Here is a 27,607-nt window from a genome sequence, read left to right as displayed (position 1 = left end):
AACATTCACAGTTCTGTTTGGGATTCTGTAAGTACCACTGTTAAAATATTACCCAAGATGTTTGTGGAACAAAAAAACCAAAATTATTTGGTCAAGACTGTTTAGTCTATTAATTTGACAAAGATTCTATTATTTTTACTCTTTAATGGGCAGCCAGTTTCTCCCTGTTGCTTTTGTGAGTCTTTCACACAGCAGTAAAGAAAAGAAAAATAAGTTTAACAAAAAAGAAAATATGATTGTAAATCCAATAAAGTTGTCAGGGAGAATGAGGGACAGGTATGGTGCCCCAAAGTAGTTTTAATCCTTTATATCATATGCATAACTCCAGCCTCTCACCACAGCTTGATTCCACCCAAACAATGAGACAGTAAACAAATAAGGAAAACATGTAAGTGGGAAACTGCACTTCCTGGGCGCAGATTATGGAATATATCTCTCGAAGACATAAAAATGAGCATGCAATCACTTTCAAAATTAAATGCAAAACCTATTTCTTTGACTGTGTTTTCTCTCAATAATTTACCCTCACACAAGCACTTATGTAACCCCAGCCATGGTGCTACCCACAGCCACATCCAGGTTCAGAGTCCTTGGGCGTCAAATAGCTTCAGTCGACCTCCCAGGCCCTTAGGCTGGGGCCACCTCTCAATGGAGTGCTTTCTTGTGGTTTCCCCATGTACTGGGGTACATACAGTCAACTATTTACACAGTTTATTATTTACAAAACAGTTAACATATGAATGAGGTTAATGGCAGAACAGGATATCAGTACTTGAATTGTCGAAGGCAGGTATCAAATGAAAGAAAACACTTTATACATATTGAATCAAAGATACCCTCAGTACAACTCCCCAGCTAAAACCTTAAGACTCCAGTGAGCAAGAACACACAGGGTTAACAAGATATTCTCCTTCACACTGGCAACACAATAACCATGGCTGGTGCTGCTGCTTCAGAAAGTCCAGTTCTCTGCTAGAGCCTGCATGGGGAAGAGCATCTCTCCTCTACTCCAGCTGTCTGGTATTTGCAAAGAAACACACACTGTCCCCTCTCCCCAAAAGCACCTTTCTCCAGTTCCCAGACATGGCCCTTTGTGCTGATAACAGAAACAACCCTGGGTTTATCACCCACCTGGCCCCAGGCTGGTTCTCAGTTAACTCTCTCAGATCAACACCCTGCCCTCCTAAACAAGTCTACTTTACCACTCTTTTCCCTTCACACTGGTCCCCCTGCCTCACAGAGGGAAAAAGGATACCAGGTTATCTTTTCCTTGTCATTAAGGGCAGGTTCACTTTATAGGCAAGCTGCAGGGTGGTTCCTCCCTGAGCTCTTTGGTCCCAGAGCTCCATCCCATTTCTGAACATGGCTGAGTCCCCTGGGCTGAGTTCCCTCCCCTCTCCTGCCTCAGGAGCCCATCAAAAACATGCATGTGCTCTTGCAAGCAACAACTTTCTGCAAACTTTCCCTCTCTGCCTTTACAGGGATCCTGGGCCCTTCTGCAAATCCAGCAGCAGCTGTTACACTTAAATAAGCAAGCCAACGTAAATCACCCATCAAATAATTAAGCTATTTTGCTTGCATGTTGAAGGAGAGAGAGTCTGCTTTTTAATGTTTAGGAGGCACTCTGTTAATTGGGGGCCTATATAAGTATATAATGTTACATACTATATAAGTTAATGGGGGCCTATATTAGTACTTAGGCACAGATCCTATTGTGCCTAGTAGACACCTAAGCCTATTTGACTGCTTGGCTGCTGTGCATCTCTTACCAAAGAATCAATCCTTTTCTGCCTGGAGAGGTGGATAGCTCTCACATCCCCTCAATAAGAGACGTTATGCTCTTCCAGAGTATGTAAACACCAACCAGGGATTTTCCTACAGGCAGCCAAGATGAAGTGCTAGGCACAGGGAGAAGAAGCAACTCAGCTGCATGGAATAAGGAGAAAAAAAACCAATGAAAGTTGGACATGTTGCAGCAAGGGAGGTGTAGGTTGGATATTAGGAAAAACTTTCTCACTAGGGCAGTGAGTGGTGAAACACTGAAGCAGTTTATCTAGAGAGGCGGTGGCATCTCCATCCCTTGAGGTGTTCATGGCCTGACTCAACAAAACTGGCTGGAACAATCTAGTTGGGGACAGTCCAAATTTGAGCCGGGGGTTGGACTAGATGACCCCCTGAGGTCACTTCCAACCCAAATTTTCCATGATTTCTGTGATTCTATGGACCCTGATGTTGTAGCCCAGTGAAGAAGGCATTCCCTAGAAAGGAGAGATGGGGCCTTTTGTTATGCTCCCTGTTTACAATGCATTCATCAGTCACTAGATTAAATGCATAAACAAAACTGTGAGCAGAGGCCCGAATTAGGAGTCCTTCTTTTCTTCCTAGACAATGCACTCTGCTGTGAGCAGGAGAATCAGGTTCCATGTATGCTTTCTTCTGGCCCTGTAAATTGTGTAGTCTTTTTGACCCAGTAGCTCAGTTCCAATGGCAGGCATAGGAATCTTTGAAGGGGAGACGGGCAGCACTGCTTATTGAATTCAACCCCCCTCCTCAAAATACGTGTCTCTCAAACAAAACCACCAACAAACAACACTGCCAACAATTACCTCCAAAAAAGAAATCTGGCATGACCCAAGAAAATAAACCAACCAAAATATTAAATCTTGTCCTAAAATACCACCTGGCAGTAAAGTAGTACTGAAAGAGAAGGAGGGTAAAATTGTTCTGATGTGCCCCCTAGCGCATTTTACTAGTTATAGCATAATAAGCCATTGTGTATTAAATCACATCCATGTTACTTAATTAGTTGTAAACTAAGTAAGAAAAATTAAACCAGGAGCATTTTTAGGGGGTAAATGCTGATTACATGGACAAGCACCCATGCAGCTTAAAGTAAGACACCTAACCCTAGACCGGTACAGTAAACACTTGCTGGCATCCTTAGATGCCAAAAGGCCACCTAAATACCACTTACATGTCTTAGAGGTGGAATAGGATCTAAGATTTAGCTAGCTAGTTTAAAAACTGACAATGTACCTTTTGCATTTCTGTAGTTGTTTTCAGCTAATACTTTTTATTAGTTTGACAAGAGAAGTAGAAGACATGGTTAGTAGTGCCTTGTTTTTGGTCATGTCACCGAACTTGTATTTGGTTGCTGATAGAACAGAAATGGGATAACAAAAATTAAGCATCAAAGCTGATCAGAAGCTATGGTTTCAACCCTATTCTATTATACAAGTGTTTGAAGTCTTCAAATCTATTCTCTTACTTCATTTAGTTGAATTATTTATGTTCACTTGTTTTTTTAACCTTCTCTGGATCCAGGAAACAGCCATTATTCCCTTTCCCTTTCATTTTAAAAACAATAATCAGCTATTGATTGCTTTGGCTTCATATCATAAAATTTTCACATCTCTCATAGCATGTCAGGGGTGCAATGTGAATCATGTGAGCAGGTTTTCTGAACTGTTTATAATTGTCTGTCTTAAATTTACGGATTTCAGTGTGTGGTGACTTGCTTTACAGTGTACAGCAAGAAAAATCACTGAGCAGGGATCTGCACAGGAGTTTTGAGTACAGTGTAAATGGAATAATTGATAAATGTTGCATCATAAGTAAGAAAATCTATAGCATAAATGACATGTTATTCAGCTAGATATCTTATTTTTTGAAAACCCTAATATTCACAGTGATACTCCTAAAAAAGGTATAGGTCTTTGAAATTATATTCTGCTCTTTTAAGTCTGTTTACACGGTAAATATGAAATGATTTGCCTAAATGGTAGTAATAGAACCTTAATGTTGTATTCTTTTCCTTCTGTCTTTCCTTTATAGTTTCTGAATTCTGTTTTTCTATTAGAAGCTTTGGATTTCCCACTTGCTAGGCAGTATCTGACCTGTCAGGAAAGCTGTTTTAAATTCCCCCTGCCCCACCACAAATTCCCCATGTACCTTGGACAAAGTGGGTGCCATGGTACGGAAGAATACTCCCCTACTCCACATGCTTTACCTCCTGAAACTGATGCAGTCACTGATGAGAAAGGGATTACTGGTGCCTACACAGCACTGCACTAAACTGGCTACACTATTTCTCTTTTGGAACATAATAGCTAGGGACAGAAATTACACATAAACTGGTATAAGTGATTGGAAACGAATCTAAATCTTTAACAGAAGAGAAAGTCAGTATACATAGACCAGTTTCAAAATGGTGGAATTAAGTTTAAGTTAGACCTGGATGAATGTAATAGCAGATTGAATCACTTTAGGTTAGACTTGTCTATTGAACTTCTGTTCTGGATCCCCCTCAACAAAAGTTAGGTCCCAGTCCGTCAGCATCTCTGGATGCATTGTGTGCCCTGCTAACCTTCCTCACAGGTGGGCAGAGTCACCTCCACTCCAGCTCCTTTGCTCCAGCCAAACTAGGCAGCCCTGCCCTTGTAACTGTCACAAAACTGAAGCAGCAAAGCCTCTGCTCCCTAGTCTGACCAGCAACACATGGGGGACAGGCAAGGTGGGGAATGGACCCCCACCCCAGCCCTTGCTCCTTCCCAGCTGGGGCCTGTACAGCAGGAGGAGAAAGCCCCCAAGGTGGGGGATTTCCACTGGGTAGCCTGGCTGCACAGGACAGCAAACACCACAACCCTGTACCTTCAACACCCCTTCACCTTTCAGACACCCCATCTCCCCAGTCAGAGTGTGCACAGTGGGTGCAGGAGAGGTCCCCAAGGACCTTTCCCTTGTACAACCTGGCTCTGATGGGCAACAAATGCCCCAACTGACCCCCTCACCAGCCCCCTGACTCTCAGGTGTGGGTTTTGGGGGGCTGGTAAAGGAGTGGGACTGGTACATTTGCTACCCAGCAAAGCTGTGCTATACAGGGTGAAAGCTCCCCCACCTTAGGGGTTCCCCCCCAACCTGCTGTGCAGACCCAGATGGGGATATGTCGGGGGGAGTTGTTTCCCACCCCTGTCAACCCCCACACAGCTGAAAGGTAGAGGGCTAGCAAGCGGTTGGGGCTGGGTCATTCACTGCTTGGTGGAACTGAGAAACATGCAGGAGCACCTCCTGCCTTCTGGCCCTGCCCAGTGCAGGCATCTGCCTACCTTGGCCACTGAAAGCCTGAACATGAGTTCTGTTCATTAATGGTCCAATCTATGCAGTTTAGGGGAACCTGTGTAGGTAGGGTCAATTCCACCTTGAGCTCTTTGACTATCTGGATTTAGCCAGTGTGTGTGGATCAAGCACCACATATTTAGCATGACAGTCCCTAGTGTAATATTGAGGCAGCATGGACCTGCCTTCAATCTTCCTGCAGGGCCGGCCCATCCTATCTGGTGGGCCCCACAGCCAAGCGGCTGTGCCTTGTTCATCCCCTGCCACTATGCCCTGTTAAAGGATGGAAGCAAGGAGCCCCTTCCTGGCTGAGGGGGCAGGAATTCCTGGCTCTGCTCCCACTCTTGCTCTGGCCCTGGCCTTGGCCCTGGCCCCCGGGAGGGAACCCAGGCGTCCCCAACACATGGTGCCCCCACCCCATGCTCCCTGCAGCGCAGCCCATGTGTGTGCAGACTGGCTCTGACTACTTTATTTCAGTAAGTTTATACCACAATTAACCGCAATTTTGATTTTTTGATTGATCGGGGAGCCCCAAAACTGTAGCTTGCAGAGGGCCCCCCCAAAATGTGGGCTGGCCCTGTCTTTTTGTGTCTAATTTCCCCTAAAAAATGGGGATATCTTCATTTCCCTACCTCACAGTGGTGTTTTAAGGATAAATATATTAAGCAAAGGCCACAGGTTTTTCATTTAAAATTTGGAAGGTGGAATGAGGGAGAAATCATTAATTATAAGCCTCTTCTTGGCATCAGTTATTGAACTAATATTAAATTGATCAAGAAACTATTAGAAAAATGTCTCCCTTTTTGACATAAGTTCTTTGTGCAAGTTATTGTCATATTATTAACTCAAGACTTAGATTTACAATGCTCCTGAGGGATTTGGACATCTATTTTCAATTCATTTTAATTGAGAATTGGACATCCAGAACCCTTTAGGCAGCACTGAAAATCTCAGCCTAAATGTTTTACATGCTTCAGCAAGAGAGTGCGTTTTGTCTATATCCGTGCCACTGCTGTTCACATGTCAGTTGACTGGTGATGTGTCTTATAGCATTGAAGTGTGATTTAGCCAAGCAGTCATTACCCTGGTTGGTCTTTAGTCACAAATGACAAGTGGACATTGTAAATATAAGTGAGCTGAAGCTGTACAAATGTGTTACCTTGCAGAAAACATTAATACTTAGGAGGCCTTGAAAGAACTTTGCTGATATGTCACTCAGAAAAGTGAATTAAATCTATAAATGTAACACGAGTTCAGGTCAGTGGAATGGCCAGCTTGAACTTCATTTTTATGGATTGAAGGTTTGTTGTTCCTAGAGAAAAAGCACTCCTGAACCACTGCACCAATATCTGCTAATCCTCTCATAGTAACAGTGCAGATCCTCTCTCAGAAGCCAGATGGGAAGGGGGAAAGTATTTTATCTCTGTAGTCCTAGGAGCAAGTCTGGAATACATTATAAGCATTCTATCCAGATTCCCAATGAAGCAGAGAAATAGAGCTCAGTTGATAGAGGTTGCAGCTTTTGAGACTGACATTTCCTATGCATTTGTTCACCCTCAGACTTTTAGACATTTTTAAATTATGGCTTTGTACTTGCTTCCTTACTTGCTGTGTTAGTGCCTGATCTTGCAAGATATTGAATATTCTTCACTTTAACCATTATGGAAGTTGGTTTAATAGAAACATCTCATTTTTAATGATTACTAAACTGTATAGAGTAGATAAAGGGGTATAACCTGGATGTTGGCATTTGGGTCTTGGCACTAGAGAATCATAAACTAGGGGATTAGGATTAGACAAATTCAGAAGCCAGAGGTAGGATCTAGACTGGGACCAGAAGCCACCTGGGCAAAAGCTAAAAGCTGAGGTCTGTATTGGAGCCCTGAGCCAGCAGCCAGGAAATAGGAAGCTTAGCTAGAGTCATGAGCAAGGAGCTGGTGGTTGTCAATACCAGGAACTAGAACCCAAGAACTAAACATGGATAAAGGGTGGGGCTAAGGAGACAAAATATTAGACTAGAAAGTAGGAACTAGGAGCCAGGAACAGAGATTCTGGCAAGACCTCAGAACCAGAGAGTACTTGAGGGAGGAGCTGCACAAGGCAGGTCTGCAGGTGGCCTTACACTTTGCCTTGGACCTCTGGAGCAACTGGGGTGGAGATTGTGCCTGCCTCTCCCTCACAGGGCACTGGTGCAACCAGTCAGGCTGTTGGTGGGCTCTCCTTCAATCCAACCTGGTGGATGAGCCCCGCATGGCAACAGAGATCATGGAGACTATGAACCACTTGGTGCAGGAGTGGCTTGTTGGGCAGGGTGAGCTCACCCACAGGTTCATGGTCTCTGACACTGGGGCCAAAATGGTCAAGGCAGTCCGTGATGCCAACTTGCAAGATACTGCGGGACAAACAGGCAAAGCTGAGCATCCTGCAGCACAAAATCATGCAGGATATGGAGACCCAGTGGAACTCCACATACTTGATGCTCGAGAGGCTGGTGAAGCTACAGAAGGCCATCCATGAGATGGCACTGGTTGGGGAGATTGGGGTCTGCGGGTCCCTTAACAGAGCTGAGTGGGATACCATCTCCCAGATCCTGGTGGTCCTCAAGCCCTTCCTTGAGGTCACTGAGACCCTCAGCACTGGTAATGCTCTCCTTAGCCAGGTGATCTCTGTAGTGAGGGAACTTCAGAGTCAAATGGAGAATTTTCAGGGGATTAATGTTCCTGGCTGGGGCAAGCTACTGCCACCAGGCACTGCATCTCGGCTGTTTTAATTCCAAAGCTGCCAAAAAACGACAAAGTTATAGACAGTTTCATGCTTCCCCATTATAACCTATGGCTGAAACGTCGAAATAGTGTCAAAACAGCAAAGCAGTTTTGACAAAACAAAACGGAACAGTGCTTCAAAATGAAACTCAAAACAAAACACTGTCCTGTTGAAACAGCAAAACGGAAGTCGAAATGAAACAGTGCTGTTTTGCTCAGCCCTAGTAGTTAGGTCACTGGCTGCCAAGCCCACTTAGTAATCAGGGTCAGCAGGGCCACACGTGCAAAAAACACTCATCAAAAGTTATAGCTTTCAGCAAGCTTTATCACAATGTCAAAATAACTATATTGTTATTCTAAGGCATTTAGCTGCAAAACATGACCCAGCTTGTCCTCCTTCCCACAAAATGTGGAATAAATTAATAAATATTCCAACTGTTTAATTAAAAAGAATATATTTAATACTACAGTACATCTACAGTTCTCACTTAGGCAAAACTCACATTGACTTCAGATGGACTTTAGGCTGGATGAGGACTGGAGGCTCAGGCTCAAAACATTTTTATGGCTGACATACCATCTTTTCCTATGAATTTTGTGCCACTCTGTTTGGTGTGCCTGAGGTAACAGGGCATCTAAACATGTCTGTAGAAGTAGGTCTGAGCTGGGCCTGCAACCAAGTGTGTATTCTAATGTTAAGTCAGAAATACAGAAAAGTTATATTAAAATAATATTGCTAAAATTGTAAAGTCACTCATTCAAAAGGTAGAAAATGCCAGATTTAAAGTGTGGGTAGTTGACTTGAGACCCTGTAATCAAATTTGCAGAAGTGGCAAGCACTCCTAGTTGCATCTAAAGTCAATGGCAGCTACACCTTAAAAATTAAAATGCTGTGTAATATAATGCATTCAGAAAAATAAAGTCTTGGGTGTCTCAGCAAAATTAGCAGACACTTTTGGCCTTAATAGCTATTCCTTGTGCATGATAACACCTCCTTACCTTTCAGTGATGTTGTGAAGATAAGTAATATTTGGGAACCAGACAGATGCCACAGAAAATCTTACAAGCAAATTAATTATTCCATCTTTATAACAGTGTTTGAAGAGTGTAGTAAATAAGGTTTAGGGGCATACCTTAAACAATTAGGATAATACAAAATATTGAATACCTGCTCATTACGGGAACACCACCCCTCTAGTGCAATAGATGGATCAAGCATTCAGTGGAATATGTACTATGCAATCATGTAGTTAAATTACATACACATGGAAATGCAAGACAAATGAAAGTTGTACCAACATATTTAATTCCTGTATTTCCTTACTTCTGAGGGTTTGATAATGCAATGTTAAATATTTCTTTAACTTGGTTATTTTGCATTTAATTTCTTAGGTTTTTCCCCCCCCTTTTTTTAATGAAAGCTTATAAAACAAATTCTACCATTTAGAACCAAACTGGCACCCACATGGTGCAGGCAGCAAGGCTGGAAAGTTCGATTCTCCCCAAAGCCTTCTGCCACATGAAGTCATGGAGTTAATGATGGTAGCAATAGCCTGTCATTTTGAGTATCAATCATAGTAGAGCAGGTATGGGACTCTAACATGTCCAGTAGGTTTCACAGATATTTACTGGCAGCAAGGCAATGGGAATACTAGAATTTTGTATTCCATTCTAGACTCTAGAAATAAGTATGTTTTAATAGATGCAGACCCTTGTGTTTGATTCCTGCCATGTTTGGCCTGCTCTCCCATCATCTCCAACCTTACCAGTCCACGTGCAATCTGTTCTTTGTATTGGATTTTTGTACTGGTTCAGTTAGGCTAGTCACTAAGTCAGTACAGTTTTCTGTCTAACGGGGCTCTTCTAGTGTCCATTCTTGTTACACAATCTTTACTGGACCACTCATAGTCTCATTCTCCTCTTTGGGCTTGCTGCCCAATATTAAAATAATATTGCTAAAATTGTCATTCACACAAAAGTCAGAAAATGCCGTATTGAAAAGTGGGTTGATACTCTTCAAACAAATTTGCAGAAGTGGCAAGCATTCTTAGTTATATATTAAATCAATGGCAGCTGTGCTTTAAATATTAAAAAACAGCTACTGTGAAATACTCCGAATAATCAAATCCTAGGTGTCTTACCAATTATTTGGCTTCCATTCATGCATATACAGTTATTGGAATCCATAACAAAATATGCAAAAGACATTTATTAAATTATTATTTTCAGAAGGCAAAATGGCCAAGTAGGTTAATAATGTATTACCCTTTGACTTCTAGAGACTTACAGTAAGTTCTCTTTTTTTCTTTAGGTCACAGTCTGAAATGAAATTCTCTGTCTAGTTGATTTTTATTCTTCTTATTAAAGCACATCACAGTATGTTGTATTTTGACAATTTTGGCAGTCTCTACTTACTCCAGGTCCAGGACAAGAATAATAAGGGCATTGAAGGTTAAGATTCATAATTAAAAAAAGCATGCATTGTATTTCATTCTAGATCATGCATTCAGCCACTATTTTCACAGGCACACAATATCAGGGTTTAGGTTTTATTTTTTTTCCCCAATGTTTAATGTCTCTGAAAGTATAACCGTCTATGATCATATGAACATTTTCTTTATATTACTATATAATATCATTGTATGAAGACATTTCTCTAAAGTGTCTAGTTCAAGTGTAATGAAATATTAACATTGATTATTAACCGGAATCCAAAACACCATATATATGATAATTCCAAATTTGTCTTTTACGTTACGTGATTTTTTTCCATGTCTTTTGGGAAATGTTTAATTACATGATTTCAGACTTTTAAGTACTTGGAAATTCTTAAATAGTAATTAACAAAAGCAAATAATGTAGTGTGCATGATATGTAGCTCAAGTAACTATATATGATATCTTTAAATGAATCTAATCTATGAGACAGATAACTAAATGTGAAGTATCTGAGTGCTGAAGCAACTACATATGTCAGCAATATTGTTCAGTTACATCCCTTCTATGATTTATCATCTCAAATAATTCTTATTGAATGAGATATGAATAGCAGTCCTCCACCTCATGTTATTTCCACATAATATATGTGTTTTGTAATGAACAGTTCTGACAGTAATTTTAGATATTTCAAAGAATTTTAAACTGCATAAACATGGTTTATTACTGCTATAAGTGGGATTATTATACTTGCATTAAATGCCTTATATATTGATATTATTGTATTTTTGGGTATATAGCTCCCTATTGCAGCTTAAACTCTGTCTTGAAGAATGGTGGGATTGTAAACAAAACAGGAGGCCCAAATAGAAGTAAAGTGCACTTTTATTGCAAACCTGGATATAGAATGATTGGCCATACTAATGCAACATGTAGACGACGTCAAAATGGCATGTACCAATGGGATTCTCCTGCCCCAATCTGCCAAGGTAAGATATTGTGTTACTGTTGAATCCATAATTTATCTAAAAAAAACCCACAAAAGCCTTTTACAAAATAAGGTCTTGTTACTGTTTACATGTGTGTGTCAGCAGTCGCATTGAACCTAATGGATTTATTCGTGCATGATTACCACATGGCTAAGTGTGAGAAGTCCAAGGACTTACAAAATCAAGGGTGTAATGAAGTATTTTTATATACCAAATGGAAAATAAGTCTTCAATACTTGTTTGAATGCTAAATTCCAGAAAGTTCTCAGCTCAGTGCAATATTTTATTCCCAAAAAAAAAAAAATTATTGTTTTTACTTGGAATATTGTGTTCTGATTATTTGTATTATTGTATAATATTTTGTCTAGAACTGATATTTGAATGTAATAATTTTAATAATTTTAATTATTTTGTTATTTTGATTTCAGGTGTTAGTCATACTCTCTGATGGATTATTAATATTTATTATGTACTCCTTCAATAATATCCTAAATTTCTTCCAGAGATGTATGAAGACATGGGTCCTGCTGCCAAAACTTAATAAATAAGCAAATGCAGGAGAGGGGAAAAGGAGTTCTTATGTGATTGAATAATGACGTTAAATGCAGTTTTTCTGAGTTACAAGACTTTTGTATGATTTTTTCAATTACTTTTTTGTGCGTTTTTAGTAAATATTGTTAACACCATTGTAGGTGGATTGTAGTGCATGGGGATGGGGTTTATGTTTAGAGGCTTTGTGAAATGTCTTTGAAGAAGAAAATAGAAACAAGTTAAATGAGATTGGATTAGATGTATGGCATGTCCAGTATGCTTACACTACTTGTGAAATTATACAATTACACAAGTTCAGGAGTGTCTCATGTAGACGTGCCCGCTATCAGCTAAATATTCCTTCTACACTGAAGATACGCCAGCTCCAGCACATCATTCTGGGTATAAGAACTGAGAGGTACAAGACAATTTCTCTTGTGCCCTTTGTATATCCCCTGTTGGCACATAGGCATCATGGAGGAGTTAATGCTCTAACTCAAATGCAGAGCGACAAGAAACAGACTTGGGATGTCAAGAGACTAGACTAGAATTTGGAACCTTGCACATTGAAAAGGAATGGGAAAAATACAAGAGAAAACAGAGGCTGGATGAACAAAGTGACTGATTGAGAGCCCATAGGGGAAGGGTAGTGGAAGTGAGTCAAAAAAGACTGGGGAGATACTGTGACCAAGAGTAGGAAGAAGACTGAAACCAGATGAGATTTCCAAGACAAAAGGTGCTTTGGAGAGGGAAACTGAGATTGGGAGCCAGGATGAAGGGATACTTGGGACTTATATGGGATGTTTGGACTGGGAGGCTAGGACTGGATATGCAAGAAGATTGAGATTAGATTTTTGGAGATGGTATATGAGTTTGGGATAAGACTAGGAAGAGGAGATGGGTTTAGACAGAAAAGAGAGAGGACTGGAGCAAAGCTATTCTCCACTGGACAAGGTCAGAAGTGGGGGTATACTTAAATGCTATTTCATTTTATATGCCTAAATGGTGCATCTGTAATTACAGTTTTTGTTAATGTAAGAGTAATGTTGTAGCTTTGATGGTCCAGAAATTATGCATCGGGAAAGGGTTTCTTAGGATTATATCTTTTATTGGACCCAACTGTGTGGTTGAGATAGTTAACGAGCTGTTGAATGCAAGGCCTTCTTCATCGAGTTGCAGTTTTTGGCACTTAGGCATAGTTTGAGATACTGGGTTTTTTTGTGGCAAAACCTCCATACACACATACCTGCTAGAAGTAAAACAGTGGCTGGGATCCATGGCTGGGATCCCTGTCACTTGATGGAGCTCTCAGACAAGGGGGCAAGTGCTCCTATGCCTGGTGGTCAGCATTAGCTGGGAGCTCCCAGGCTCAGAGGTGCACATAGCCACCTCCCTACCCCAAGATGGGAGGTATGATCAGCTGATGGGGCTCCCAACCACAGAGGCCCCTGGACACATGTTCAGCTAATGGCATGATAGGAAGCAACTACTTAGTTATTACATGTACTTGGGGAATAACTTGTGGCTTATTTCTCTTTTTATCACACCATTTATTTATTGAACTTCTGGATGGGTGGTCACTTAAGACATGATTAACTGGTTAATCATGCCTTAAGTATAACGTGTAGATGGGGCCACAGCTACAGATACACCATTAAGGCCCATAATGTGAAATAAGAGTTATCCTTCAGTGGCTACATAGAGCATTTTTAAGCCATTTTATATCATCTTTAATTATATATATTTATGTGTGTGTGTATGTATGTATATATGTAACAGGAACAAAGTTCTTAAACATATATGTATATGTATACAGAACTTGTATGACATAGCTTATTTATGCAGCTCATGAAGTAACAGAGAATCATGAGTCATGACAAATGTAAAATAATAAAAGCTGGAATGAACAATGATGACAGTAAGTTTCTGAAGCACTTCCATTATAACCTTCATATATAAATCCACTTTCTTATTTGTTTATAGCTTCCACTTTTGAGGTTTCCTAGGATTTCTCTGTACCCTAAGTAAATACTGGTGAAATATTTATAAAATATGTCACCTGTTTTGGTATATGAGGAGAGTTAAATAATATATTTCCCCCATCCAGAAAATATATGTATTATTATTGCTTGTGTTGATATTTCAAGGGAAAAAAGGTAAAATACATCAATAAGAAAGTTTTATGAGCATTGCATCATAGGAAAGTAGGGCTGGACCTCACAAGGTGCAACCTCCTCTTCTTGCTTACTTAACTATCCCAAACAAACATCTGTCCAACTTGCTGTAGACAATTTCCAAACATGGAGATTTGCAGTTTCTCTAGCTAGCCTGTTGCAGTGCTTGAACACCCTCATAGTCAGAAAGTTCCTTTTAATCTCCAACGTAAATTTTCTTTGATATAGCCTGAGTTTATTGCTTCGAACACTATCCCCTGTGACCACAGAGAAGAGTGTATTTCCAGCCTTTCTGAAATCACCCTTCATGTATTTGATGACTGTTATCATATCCCCGGGCTTGCTGCTGTCTTTTTTATCAACAGATATTTGGTTGAAATACTACTTCAGTGCTCTTACAAAATTCTTGCTGTTTTGCTGTTTGGTGGAATCAGAATGATTTAAAATATTTTATCCAGCAAAGTGATATTTCATATAGAATCCCTATGTCACATGTACTTTCACTAAATCCAAGGCAGGATTCTGAATGAATACTGAATAGATTCCTGGCCTGCCTGCTCTGAAAACTGTGGGGCTTCTGGCCCTGAGAAAGTCCAAATGTCAGCTGTCTCAAAGCCTAGAGGCCTCCTAAAGCTTCTCTGTGAAATTGACATACAGGATTCCCTCACTTTATGTAATAGATAGTTCCTAAAAAAACTGTCCATAACTCAAATTTGCATAAAGGGAACCCACTTTACAAGGTAACAAATAAGGATATGTTCCAAGATTTTGATTGCATCAGCAGCAGGTAAGTCTGCAGGGGCCGACGTGGTGCAGGGCTCTTCCCAGTGTGGGGCTGAGCTGGGCTGCACTTGGCGTGGGCGGTGGCAACCCTGAGAGGGGAGCTATGGGAGGGCTGTAGCTATTCCTAAATTTGCTATAGCCCCCCTTGTCTCCCCCCCAGCACCACCACTCAAGCAAATCCTGGGACATCTCAAGCAAATCCCGGGATGTCATTCTCCCCTTGTACTCGGCCTTGGTGAGGCCGCAGCTGGAGTACTGCATCCAGTTTTGGGCTCCACAATTCAAAAAGGATGTGGAGAAGATTGAAAGAGTCCAGAGAAGAGTCATGCACATGATCAGAGGTCAGGAAAACAGACCTTACGATGACAGGCTGAGAACCATGGGGCTCTTTAGCCTGGAAAAGCACGGGCTCAGGGGTGATCTGATGGCCACTTATAAGTTTATCGGGGTGACCACCAGTATCTGGGGGAACATTTATTCACTGGAGCGCCCCAAGGGATGATGAGGTTGAACTGTCATAAACTACTACAAGACCGTTTCAGGCTGGATATAAGGAAGAATTTCTTTACTGTCCAAGCCCCCAAGGTCTGGAACAGCCTGCCATCAGAGGTGGTTCAAGCACCTACTTTGAACACCTTCAAGAGCAAATTGAATGCTTATCTTGCTAGGATCCTATGACCCCAGCTGACTTCCTACCCTTTGGGCAGGGGGCTGGACTTGATCTTCTGAGGTCCCTTCCAGCCCTAATGTCTATAAAATCTATGAAATATGAAATCTATGAAACCACCACCCGCCTTGAGCACAACACAGCCCAACACCCCTGCTGGGAAGAGCCCAGCCCCAGGGGCTGAAGTGAGTGGGGCCTCAATCTGCCCCCCCTCTGCTGGTGGTGAGGGAGGGAGTGGGGCTGGGGCTGGGTCAGAGGCAGGTGCTGCAGAGCCAGGACAGGGTGTGGGACAGGGGGTGTGGCTCCGGCTGCTATGGGCTGCCGCTTTGGGCTGGAGCTGGGGGATGCTCCGGGCTCTTCTCGGTGGAGGGATTGGGCCACCCTGCACTCAGGGGGTGGTGACAGTGCTGGGAGGGTAGGAGGGTGGCTAAAGTCCCCCCGTAACCCCCTCCCAGCACCACCACTGCCCGCCCCGAAAGCAGCCAGGCACAGCCCCTACTGGGAAGAGCCTAGCATTGCCCCCGGCCTCAGCCTGCAGTGTCAGCCCTTAGCAAAAGGAGCCATATCCCCCATCCAGTGCCCAACAGCCAGGGTGAGAAGTGGCAGAGCTGGGAAGGAGGCTATGTGGAGGGCTGCAGCCACCCCAAAATTCACCATAGACCCCCCACTCCAGCCCCTCTCCCAGTGCTGCTGCCACCCACTCCAAGCACATTGTGGCCCAGCATCGTGCCAGGAAGAACCTGGTTCCAGGGGCTGGGGTGAGTGGGGGTCCCCCCTCCCATGGCCCTTTCCCCTCTCCCCACAGAGACTTACCTGCTGCCAATCACATGAGTGAATTTACCTTGCATGTAACAAAACTGGGATATAAACAAGGTCATCACATAAGAGCAAACTTGCATATAGAGAACCTGCATAAAGCGAGGGAAACCTGTATTTGACGATTTTGCAGACCTATTAGTAGTGAAAGTGACAAGAACATCAATTACGCAAAGTTGCCGAAAGGTTTGTTTTCCATTCACAGGATTTTTTTTAAAGGTTATGATCTAAATTCACCAGCCAAAAACCATGGTTTGTCATTTACTATTTATCCTACTGAGGATTCATAACTCTCCCTATGCACTGTTTAGGGAACCTAAGGACCCTATTAGGGTTCTGGAGTCTACTGCTAGGGCCAGATGTCTAACTTGTAAGTGTTGCAATGCCTACTTTTAGGTATTTGTGCTATTTTGAGGGGAGCAGGGGAGTAATTCTTTTTTCCTTGGGGAGGCCAAATCTAGCCCTAAGTGCTTGGATTATTGAGTGCATAGAACTCTATAGGCTTCTAATAATGTAAGTGTAAGGATTTCTATCCAGGCTACTTCTTTTGATAAGAACCCTTAAGGAATATCACTGAATTATAACACATGCTACTGATTCTGGCCATATTTGGTGACACCTTAATAGCAAGGATTTAAGTTAAACATACAAGGAATTATTTTATTTCAGAAAAAATAAACACTTATTTTAATATTTGTTAAAATAGAGTGAAAATAAAATATTGAGGGCTGGGATATTTTCCAAGCAATAGTGAAAACTATTTTTTTCTTGAAGACATTCATTTTCATACATAGAACACAGAAATAAAAAAAAAGTCCATATTTCTAAATATAGATACAGTACTGGACCAAATTTATCACTGATTTAACTTAATTAAATCAGGAGGAACTTCAGCTTTCAGGAATTGCTTGCAATATTTTTTCAAAACATGACATATTAGTCAAATTACTGCATGATTGACCCTGTTTTATTTATTTAAATATTCTTTGTGGCATATATCACCATAACTGCATTTGCATGTAAGGTATTTTCATACAGTATTTATGAACATATTTTGACTAAATCTCAATTTCTGTCTCTTATGAGAAGAGGGAAATTGGGAAAGCACTCCTGTAGAAGCAGGAAAATATTTTTGATGATGAATATTTAAACAATTGAAGTTGTATTTCCATTTCTAGGTAGTAAGTAGGTTTTTAGCTTGCATTGATTATCTTTTGTTTGGAGGAAGTGTATCTTGCTGCAATGCAAAACAATGGATATAATTAAGTTTAAAGACCAATCCATTATTCACTGTATGAATGCACATAACTCAGCTGGAAGTGTTCATGAATGAGTACAAGTGAATCTTTGTCCTGGAGGCTGTAAGTCTCTTCTAATCCTTGACCTGAGAAATATAGGACCATTGATTGAATTGGACAATTTTCTCAGACTGCTCTTAGCCATTTTATCAAGCATGTGGGAAGCTGAGAGTCGCTTCAGTGAACTTAAGATTTTAACAGCATTGACATTCTCTCAGATGATAAATGACCAAATACCATTTTAGTTAGTTCTTTTAATCAAACTTTACTCCAAAATGCAGGTGTGTTTGCTGTTAATATTACTTTATTCAAGCCAATAATGCTGATATATCTTGTTTGGACACTGCTGGTATTATCAGGACAGCAGTAGCAGCAGGAATACCTTTTTCCACTACTAGCATTATTGGGAGAGACATGAGCAACACATAATTGGACTGACTATAACTGGAGCAGCACCAGGAGGTACAGCTATAATTAGTAGTTTGAACTATCGCAGTGATAACTTCGAACCTAAGGAGTAGAAAGATCATCAACAATATCCCTGTATAAGAGAGGGGAAAAGGAAACAAAGTGGGTAGTTAACTGTGAAGCTTAAGTGGAAGAAAAGTAGTAAAGGGAAATAATAAGAGTGGAAGTGACAGATGAAGATGCTAAGATCAGGGTGCCGTGATACACTATGCAGCTTATCAGGACTGGCATAACAACAGATTTGTTTTGGTGTAGTTTGTGGGAAGGTGAAGATAAAATGGAATATTATATATATTTTGTTCTGCAGCATGACATGCAATAAGGAGGATTGCCTAAGAAGCCTATTTAATACTGTTACTTTGGTAGAGTGGAAGCAATAAGTCCCTGGCAGAGCTGTTTTGCTGATAAAATGAATTAAGCATTTTTTAAGTGACAGAGAACCAAATTCTGCTTCTATTTCTGCTTCAATAGAAACTCCTGAATTCAAAGAGGTTCCTCCATTTTTCATCTTATTTAAGGAGAACAGAATTAGGCCTGGCTATGATTTAAAATTTAAGCCCTTATTTTTGCCATTCTTAAAACAGAGGCTGAGATTTTGGCACCAGAAGAAAAAGCTGAAAAAGAGCCTCTGTAAACACTGAGAAGAAATTGAAATGAAACCCACTGCATCCCAGGCCAATCCTTTAGCTACTCTGCCGCAAGGCAGAAACAAATTGAAAGAGAGTTTCTGTTTGGGAGCGCAGGAAATTTTGCCCAAAGTTTGTTGTGAACAGAAAAAAAAATTACAAAACAATTGGGAATAGGGAGCATGGCAATTTTTAATAAGTAAAAAAACACAGTGGGAGTTCAACTTTTTACCAGTTTTTGAGTGCAGACAAAGGCTTCCCAGCTGTCAAATTGTGTTCACCATGAAAATTTGGTGGTAGGGTAGTAAAAAAGAAAAAGCCAATGTGAATATTGCGAATGAAGTGTTTTGTTTTGTTACATTCTTCTAGTTCCACTTGTGTGTGAAGTTTGGCATATTCCAGATGGGAGCAAACACAATTGTAATAGACTAAGGAGCAAAGTGAAACACATTCATCACTTCACAGTACTTATTTTGCCCCATTATAATCATATTCAAAACACTGTGCTGTAGTTTAATTTAAACATACCAAATGTGACAGCTCTGAAATAATGCAAACAGCTCTGCTTTCATGTTTATGGTACCATGAAAATACATGGTGAAATTAATCATTTATACTGAAGCAGGTAAATGACAAAATGAATTAAAAATGTGTTTCTTTTTTCATATATATTTAATAGGCTCCAAATAAAGACCGTCCTTTCCTTCCTTATATCAATTTTGCTTTGCTTCTTACAACTGAATATAGAAATGGGGCAGAGTTTTTTATTTCAAGTCCAGTTTATCATAAAAACTGACCTCTAAAAAACTTTTTACAGAAATGTAGGATCTAAAAACGTCAGGTAAAATCCTGTTTCACTTTTAGGCACCTAAATCAAACTTACAGAGCTGGGCAAGTATGATTTTTGGCCTTGAGTCACAGTTTAATATATTTGTACCTATGAAGCTGTCCTGTTCTACCCTTCCTCACACACTCAAAATGCTGTATTATAGCCATATAAACTCTGGGTTGGAATAGTATTGCCCAACTGCAAGTGTAATGATGTGTGAGCCCCTGAAACCTCAGTCAGAGAAAAGCGTAGGTAGCCTATGGTTGACACCATAGGAGGAAACCTCACCCACTTCTTTATCCAGTAATTAGGTCACTTTCCTAGGGTGTGGAAGGCTCAGTTCTAGCATTACTACCCAGAAAGTGTTTTTAGCTCACTTTCTCCCTTCCTTATAAAGGGCTCTGACCGCCAGACTGGGCTGGGAATTTCCTGGAGCACATTCCAGGTGTCTTTTTGAAGCTGGCCCACTGGGCAGTCAAGACAAGAAGAAATATGGGGTTAGGAGCAGAACAAGCCATAGTGAGCTAGACATTACTGTCAAAGGATGGAGACTCTAGGTTCTTATCCCAAGGATGCAACAACTATTTCACTATGCAGTATTAAATGTATAGTGCATAAATGCCATTAAGACTAGGGGCCAGATACAATGGCTAAGCAGCAGGGGCTAAATTTAAATAATGTTGTGTGCTCCCAGCAACTGTTTAAAACAAACATTATTTTTTAAGACTGTAAAAGCATAACTTTTTTTTACGTGCCATGGGCAAATATAACACCTTTGCCAGTTTACTGATTTATTCAGATGTCTAGGAGTTAGCCCCTGCAGATTGCTAACCATTTTAAAACCAAGCTAGAAAATAAAATTCAATTCCTTCAGATTTCTTTCTTGCTTTTTCAGGAAAGGGGGAGGATGAGATGTTCAGCAGATCAGCAGGCATCCTGGTTTTCTCTGATCTCAAAATCAATCCCCAATTTTCAGTTTTAAAAAAGTAACCCCAAATCCACATTTATATATATATATATAGAGAGAGAGAGAGAGAGAGTGAGAGAGAGTGGTGTTTCATTTTAATCATGGAAAAATATGAGCCCTGGGTGCCAGCCAAGATGCTGGCAGGGAGCACTGGTCCAGGAGACAGCTGTCCCCTGGCAGCAGGGAGCTCCTGGCCCCAGCCCTCAGCTCACTGTTAGCTGCCCCACTGGCAGATTGGGACAGAGGGATGGGACTTATCGCACCCATGCACCCTTCACCCCACCCTCCACAGTTGTTAAGGCAGATGCTGTTCCTTGCTCAGCTCCATGAGTGCAAAGCTGGGTGGGGAACAGGCTGGGGAGCCAGGGAGCATGGAGTTGGATGGGGAACAGGTTCCCCAGGCCTGCCAGCATGGAGCTCCCAGCACCAGCTCAGGCTGGGAGATAAGGATTTCCCAGCAGCAGCCCCACAATCATGGAGCTGGTGCTGGGAGATAAGGACCTCCCAGTGCCAGCCCTGCTGTCACAGAACTGGAGCTGGGAGATAAGAGTTTCTCATCCTTTACTCCCCGAATTGCAATCTTGGAGTTGGGGGCTTGGAGCTTCCTGCTGCCAGGGCAGGTGAACATAGTCCTCACCCCAAAGCCTGCCCTGGCAGCAAGCAGCTCCTGTGGGTAGGGAGCAATTTCTCACACTCTGGTGGCTGGCTGATGGGGAAAATATTTGCTCCTGGTCAGGCATCTACATGAGCGCTAATGCTGAATCTGTAATTGCAAGTAAATTTGCTACTTGCGTTGCAGGTAGCAAATTGACTCACAATTAGTGAGGTTTACTACACAGTAAGCATGTGTACATGTAGATGCACATGCTTACTGTGCAGCAAATTATGCTACTGCACAGTAAAACATCTTATGTAGTTGCACCAGTGGGTGGAAAAGAAATTAAATTTTGTGAGGTTGAATAAAGTTGTCTGGGGCGGGACAGTTAAAGAAACAACAACAGTGTTAGTAGGTTGGAAGCTCAAGGAGAATTGTTAATGAAGGATATTGCCTCTTTCAGAGAAGGAAATTGAAGATATTTCTCAAGCACTTTTATTTGTAGCAATTATTCTTCAAGGTGTGAATAGGGAATAAGGTTTATTCTGCCTGGTACTAAACAATCTGGTGTGGACCAACAAAGCATTAAACTATGTGCTTAACTTTACATACATGAGTTGATAGAGTGACTTTAATAATAATGTTAAGTAAATAAATAAAATAAGTTAATCAAATTAAATAATAGTAAAAATGGAAAGATGCAAACATGCTAAGAATTCAGAGAAAGGAGGCGAATAGTTTTCATGAAGTACTGATTAGAAGTTTCTAACTGATCAATATTCACTGACTTTTAACCAATTAAACCCAGGTTTCATGTCTTCTGCTGATGCTTTACTGCAGGGTTCAGGAAGATTTTTTTGCTTTCTTTCCTGAATGTCTAGCTTACCTTCCTCTTTAAGCATTAAAGGATGGCCATAGGTTGAGATGGGTGGTTTGATGTCCTTAGCGGTCCTGAGAAAATTTCAGGTTCCTGGTGTTTCTGCTCATATGCTACAGGTCAAATGAATTAACAGATTGAGGGTCAAAAAGCAATAGTTGAGATTAAAAAGGAGTCTTTTTTCTTTTCCTGCAGCATGGGGCATGACCTACTTTTTGGGACCACTATAGCTACTATTGCAGGTATTCAAGGAATTTGGCAATGCCATGCAGCTCTTGTAATCTTTTCCTATGGTACACTATATGTTTTTAGACTTTTGAATTTGTACCAAAGATCAGGTGAAAAACCTGCTCTGACTGCCCCTAACTGTAACTTGCCACTAGAGGCTTGGTGAGCAGGAGCAGGACTAGGAGCTAGAGAAAGGACAGACTTGCTGCTTCTGCTGGCCACAGTGAGTGCTACAGCCCTGGAGTGCCTGGCAGCTGTGTTGTCTCCCGTTGTTACTCACACCGGCTGCTAGTCCTGGAACAGCTGATGTTAGCAGTGCTGGGGAGGCAGTGCCCCCTTACTCAGACTGGCTCACTCTGCTTCTCGTGGGAGCAAGCGATGGTGGGAGGTATTGCAGCCACCAGGCACAATGACCCCAGGGGGCCAAGGTGCTGTGCCTGGCCCCTTTGTGCCCCAGTATCCCTTTTCATCCACTGTGTTCTGGGATGCTGGAGTACTTCAACATGAGCAGGAAATCTATGAAGAGTGTCCACAAGTTAATGGAACAGGCCAAAATTAGGCAGATTAGAGATAAACCTGCCCTGGAGTGGTGTAATGTTAAGCCAAATAATGAGTGCTTTAAGTCACTCAAAAGTTGTTAACATGTAGCCAGTTCAGGTTTTCAGCGCTCCAGAAGCTGCCTTAACTCGCCATGTAACAAAGCCCTTAGTTTTTTACACAGCTTGTTTGGAGTGCTTTGGGGCATGAGAAAGTAAATACCACTGATACCACTGCAGACCCTATATATATATGTAATTCTCTTTGCTTGTGCAGCAGGAAACTGTACCATAGTCCCTTCCAGTCTTATGTTCCTATATTTTTTACTTTGGGCTCATAATACTGGATACTTGCTGGGCAATTACTTTTAGACCAATAAATAAACTTTGGGCCATATATTTCTTCTGATAATTTAAGCTTTATGCTGCAGAGGTCATGAAATTGCACTAAATAAGAGCCAATATATGAGAGAGCCTGCTAATACAAAATGTATTTTCTAATTTACTCATGCATTTTAAAGTATCATTGAAAAACGTTAGAATGTTATAAAGGTAATATAAATTGTTTCCACTAGTTACCAATCAAAGGGATACAAGCTAATTATTATTCATATACTGTTTCTGATTATTGAGGGTAAATGTGATTTTTTTTTTAAATAATACCAGAAGATACCAGATTTTTACTTTTTGTCCCCACTTTTTCAGCTGTATCCTGTGGTATTCCAGAATCTCCAGGGAATGGTTCAGTTACGGGTAATGAATTCTCTTTGGGCAGTAGAGTGATATATGAATGCAAGGAGGGCTTCAAGCTAGAATCTAGTCAACAAGCAACAGCAGTGTGTCAAGAAGATGGATTATGGAGTAACAAAGGGAGGCCACCTGTCTGTAAACGTAAGTGTGCATATATTTCTCAGGCATGTTTCTCTTGAGTTAGGTCTGAGAAATTTTCTCTAGTGAATGTTAGCTTTCTGTACATGGAACTCATTTTTTTGGCCATTGTGGGATTAATTTTCATGCAGGAGTGAAACATTCTTTTAAATTAAGAGTAATGTAAAACAGCCTTAAAGCTTTCTTAACCAGCTATAAAAACATTTCTTCATGTGTGGTCATCTATTGTACCTAGCTCTTTACCACCCTCCATGCTGAATCCCTAGTTGCAGAATGGTCTCTTAGGGACCACTCTCCCTACACTCTACAAGCATGAAGACCTGAGGCTGTTCTAATCACCACTAAGTCCAATTTTCAAGATTTTATCAAGATCACAGAATAAAAAGATGACATGAGGCCATTGTTGCATTGCTGAGGTTAATGCTAAACAAAGTTGTGTTCAGCTGAGAATCTCTCCCCTAATTTGGCAATAAGAACTGTGTGTTCATAGTGTTTTAAGTATACACGAGCTCACCTCTGCCAACAAATAAAAGTATTTTGGGCATGCATTCACTGGAAGTAACTATAGTAGGCATAACGCAAAGACCTATTATATTTATTATTTCTTATTTAACTTTTAAAAGAAATCTGACTTAAATGCCCAGAAATAATATGCACTTCTCATCTTTGTGTTACCATTATTATGCCCAGTCCTTCTCCTGACATCTTTCAGTTACTATTGCCTGTCACAATTTATTTCAATATGGATTGTAAATTATTAAAAGCAGGGTCTGTTTCTTAAAATGTTTGTACAGCATCCAACCCAGTGGAGCCCTGATATTGATAGGGAATTGAAATACTATTAATAAATTACTGTTTAAGCTATGAATTTAATATGAGCTTTAGGCCCCTTTCCATGTTGCAAAAATAACACTGGAAAAATAATGAAGTAAATTGTTTTTATATATATAAAAACTCTCATTGTTTAAACTGTTTTTAAAATTGTAATTGGTTTGCCCATGTAGGTGGAATACAACTAAAACGTTCCTTTGCCTATGAGAGATACTTCCGGTTTTTTTAACTTTCTTAAGTTAAAAAATGCTACTTGGACTTCATAGTCTTGAATGTATGCACTTGATTTACAAATTAACTCAGACATCCACAACTGAACAACATAGCCTTGAAAGACACAGGACTGATTTATTACAGCTCACCTAATGTACAGGAATCCTTAATAATGATAGAAGGGTAGCTGAGTAACCTCAATGATGTGATGGGCTTGAAAAGATTTTGACTGTAGTTCTGGATTATGGTTTATGAAAATAAAGCAACCAACATGTTGATTTCCACATAAGCCATCAGATGGCATTCTGCCAAGCACAGTCAGTTTTGGATTGGACACGTAGAGGTGAGAAGCTGCATAAATTATATTACGTTACTTTGAATCAATTGTTTGCTCTAAAAAAAGCAGGAAAATTGGTGTTTTTATTGTAGTAGTGCATACAGTTTGAATAAATGAGAATGAAAAAATGGAGAGGTGAAAGTGGACCAAAACAGTTTGACAAATAATTAGAAAGGATTAAGATAAGGAAATATTTTACAGTGTTTCACAAAAAGACTTTGAACCCTACTTGTCTCCTTCAGGTGACCAATCAACAGTTATCTTCTGTGTTTTTCAGCTCTAATAAAATAGATTTTTCCCAGCAACTATGTTCCAAGATAACTTTTTTGCCTTTTCAGCTTAGAACTGCCTTGTTTTTTTTTTACATTGGGTAAAATTCTCCAATTTTAGGATAAAATACTTAAAGCTTTTATATCAGGGATATTCAACCCCTGACTTGTGAGCCAGATTCACCTACAGAGCTGTGACATCTGGCCCACAGGGCTCCCCATGGGTTCAGAACTTTGGCGGTGGGGGAGTGGTGGCAGCATTAATTGCCACTCCCCTACTCCCACATTTCCAAACCCATGAAAAAGCCCAGTACGCAAGGTAGCATGGCCCTGCTAGATCACATGCATGAATTGGACATGGGCACAAGGCATGATCGGGGCATGAAGGGCCTTTTCTGGGTGGTGCAAATATGGATCTAGGTGCATGGGACCCGATTTGGCACAGCAAGGTGGCATCCTGATGCACTGGGCCTGATCCAGGTAACATGAAGTGGCATCTGGGAATACAGGGCCCAATGTAGGCAGTGCAGGTATATGGGGTTTGATCTGGGCTCCAAACTTGCGGATCTAGCACATGGACTGGCACCACATCACTCATCCAGGCTATAGGACCAAAAGGTTGAGCACAACTGATTTAGTTTGTGATGTTGTCCTGAACATAGCTCGACTTTTCCAAAAATATTCTTTTTCTGGTGAATTTTTGGGAATTCTTCTAGGAGAATTGTTGCATGTGACCTAGGGCATAATAAGTTAATGTTTATCTGTCAGATGATATCACACAAAGAATAGAATATAGAGGTATTTAGCCTTGTTTGTCTAAAGTCAGGATAAAGGTAGGCCAGGGGATCTTGGAGACTAAGTGGTTCAGAGAGGTATGCATTTTCATAGGCAACCATCTACTTTGTACAATGCTATGATTAGAAGAGTTTGATTGTACACATTATGCAGTTTGAAGCAGGTTTAGGGTATGTGTTTGTTCCTTGCAATATGGAAGTCAGGGTGGCTTTGTCAGCACATGCTGTTTCTCCCTCAGGCTAGGGAGCAGGGAAGAGACAAATGGTTTTATCATCAAAACTGAGGCATAAAGCTAAATAGGGCTCATATCTCTCTGACCTCAATGTCACAGAAGATGTCAAGCTGAAGGCAGAAAAGGGAAGTGGCTGAAGTTCAAAGTGCTGTGGCTTCCTCAGTTGATGGATGGACTTTGTGGAACCTACACAAACTGTCACAAATTATAGTAGCTTCCAGATTCTGGAAAGATACCTGGGAGCCATAACTGGCTGTTGGTTTTCAGCATCTCTTTCTTTTCCTCTCCCAACTGATGCTGAGAGAAATTTGTGAGTGGGAAGCCATCCAACTCTATTCATTCTCTTAGGTTCAGGAGATTATTCCCTTATGTGCAACATGAAAACTAATAGATTTGATTATTCTACCTCAGTTTTCACATGAGTTTCTACATAAGGGTGTAGTAGCATTAACTTTAGAAGAGGTTGTGTACAGACGATGGACAGCAGATGGACAGCATGGAGGTTGATCCTTTTTAGAGACAACTATAGTAGCTAAACTGAGTCATAAAAATAGTTACTTGTGTGCACTTGAAAAGCATTGGATGAAACTGAAGGAACTGAAAAACTTTAAAGGGAGAGCCAAATAAAATTCTTACTGAGAAACTAAAGACAGCTTGTCACGTTCTCCTGCATGTGTTTTGCATGTGGCATATAGACACATATAAAAAAGAAAAAGTCCCCCTCGACTGTCTTCTTCAGCAGCCCATTGCAGTCAAGGATGATTGTTTTCCATGACTGGCTAGAGTTCCAGCCTGCAAGGCCGTAGGGCCAGTGGCAACTCATAGGGGGTACACCCTCTGACTGGCTGCACTCGCTGCTTAGGTGATGGGCAAGAGGGGCAGATGGGAGTGTTGGTGCCCCCTTTACAAGTGCCGGCCAATGGCTGCAGCCATTCCCAGAAGTGGCTGCTGCCACTGCTGGAAGTGGCTGCAGTGATTGGGCATAGTGAAATCAGCCATGGGGATCTCCCCAGTCAGCAGGATCATCCGTGGGGGACCCCCCTTCCACACATAACTCCCCCAAGCTAAGGGGGTACCAGTCACCCATTGAACAGGAGGAGAGTGATCATCAGGGAGACCCATGTGCATGTGTGCACATGCAAACATACACTGGCAGCCTGGAGAGCAGCTCCCATAGGTAAGCCGGGGGGAGGGGAATTGAGACCTCCACAGTCAGGGAGTGAGGGAGTTGGGCTGGAGTTCGGGCTGAGACTGCTGCCCAGCTCAGACAGTGCGTGGGGCTTGGGGCCCAAGGCCAGAATCAGTGGCCACAGGGCTCAGGCAGGGAATGGGATGGGGCCACAGGT

The 27,607-nt window shown here is 41.2% G+C and overlaps 1 protein-coding gene across 1 annotated transcript in view; it reads left to right on the top strand.

Moving 5' to 3' along the window:
• Positions 1–27,607, top strand: part of CSMD1 (CUB and Sushi multiple domains 1) — a 2,270,760-nt gene that overhangs the window by 2,085,531 nt on the left and 157,622 nt on the right. Inside the window, exons 49-50 of the mRNA XM_090033387.1 lie at positions 11,113–11,301; positions 23,402–23,587. Of these exons, the coding sequence (XP_089889513.1) occupies positions 11,113–11,301; positions 23,402–23,587 (375 nt within the window). The remainder of the gene's footprint in view (positions 1–11,112; positions 11,302–23,401; positions 23,588–27,607) is intronic.

This window comes from Crocodylus siamensis, chromosome 1 (genome assembly GCF_052110815.1).
Source record: "Crocodylus siamensis isolate JL-2025a chromosome 1, ASM5211081v1, whole genome shotgun sequence".
Taxonomy (NCBI): domain Eukaryota; kingdom Metazoa; phylum Chordata; order Crocodylia; family Crocodylidae; genus Crocodylus; species Crocodylus siamensis.
Note: the sequence above shows the minus strand (reverse complement) of the source record. Positions and strands in the feature narration are given on the sequence as shown.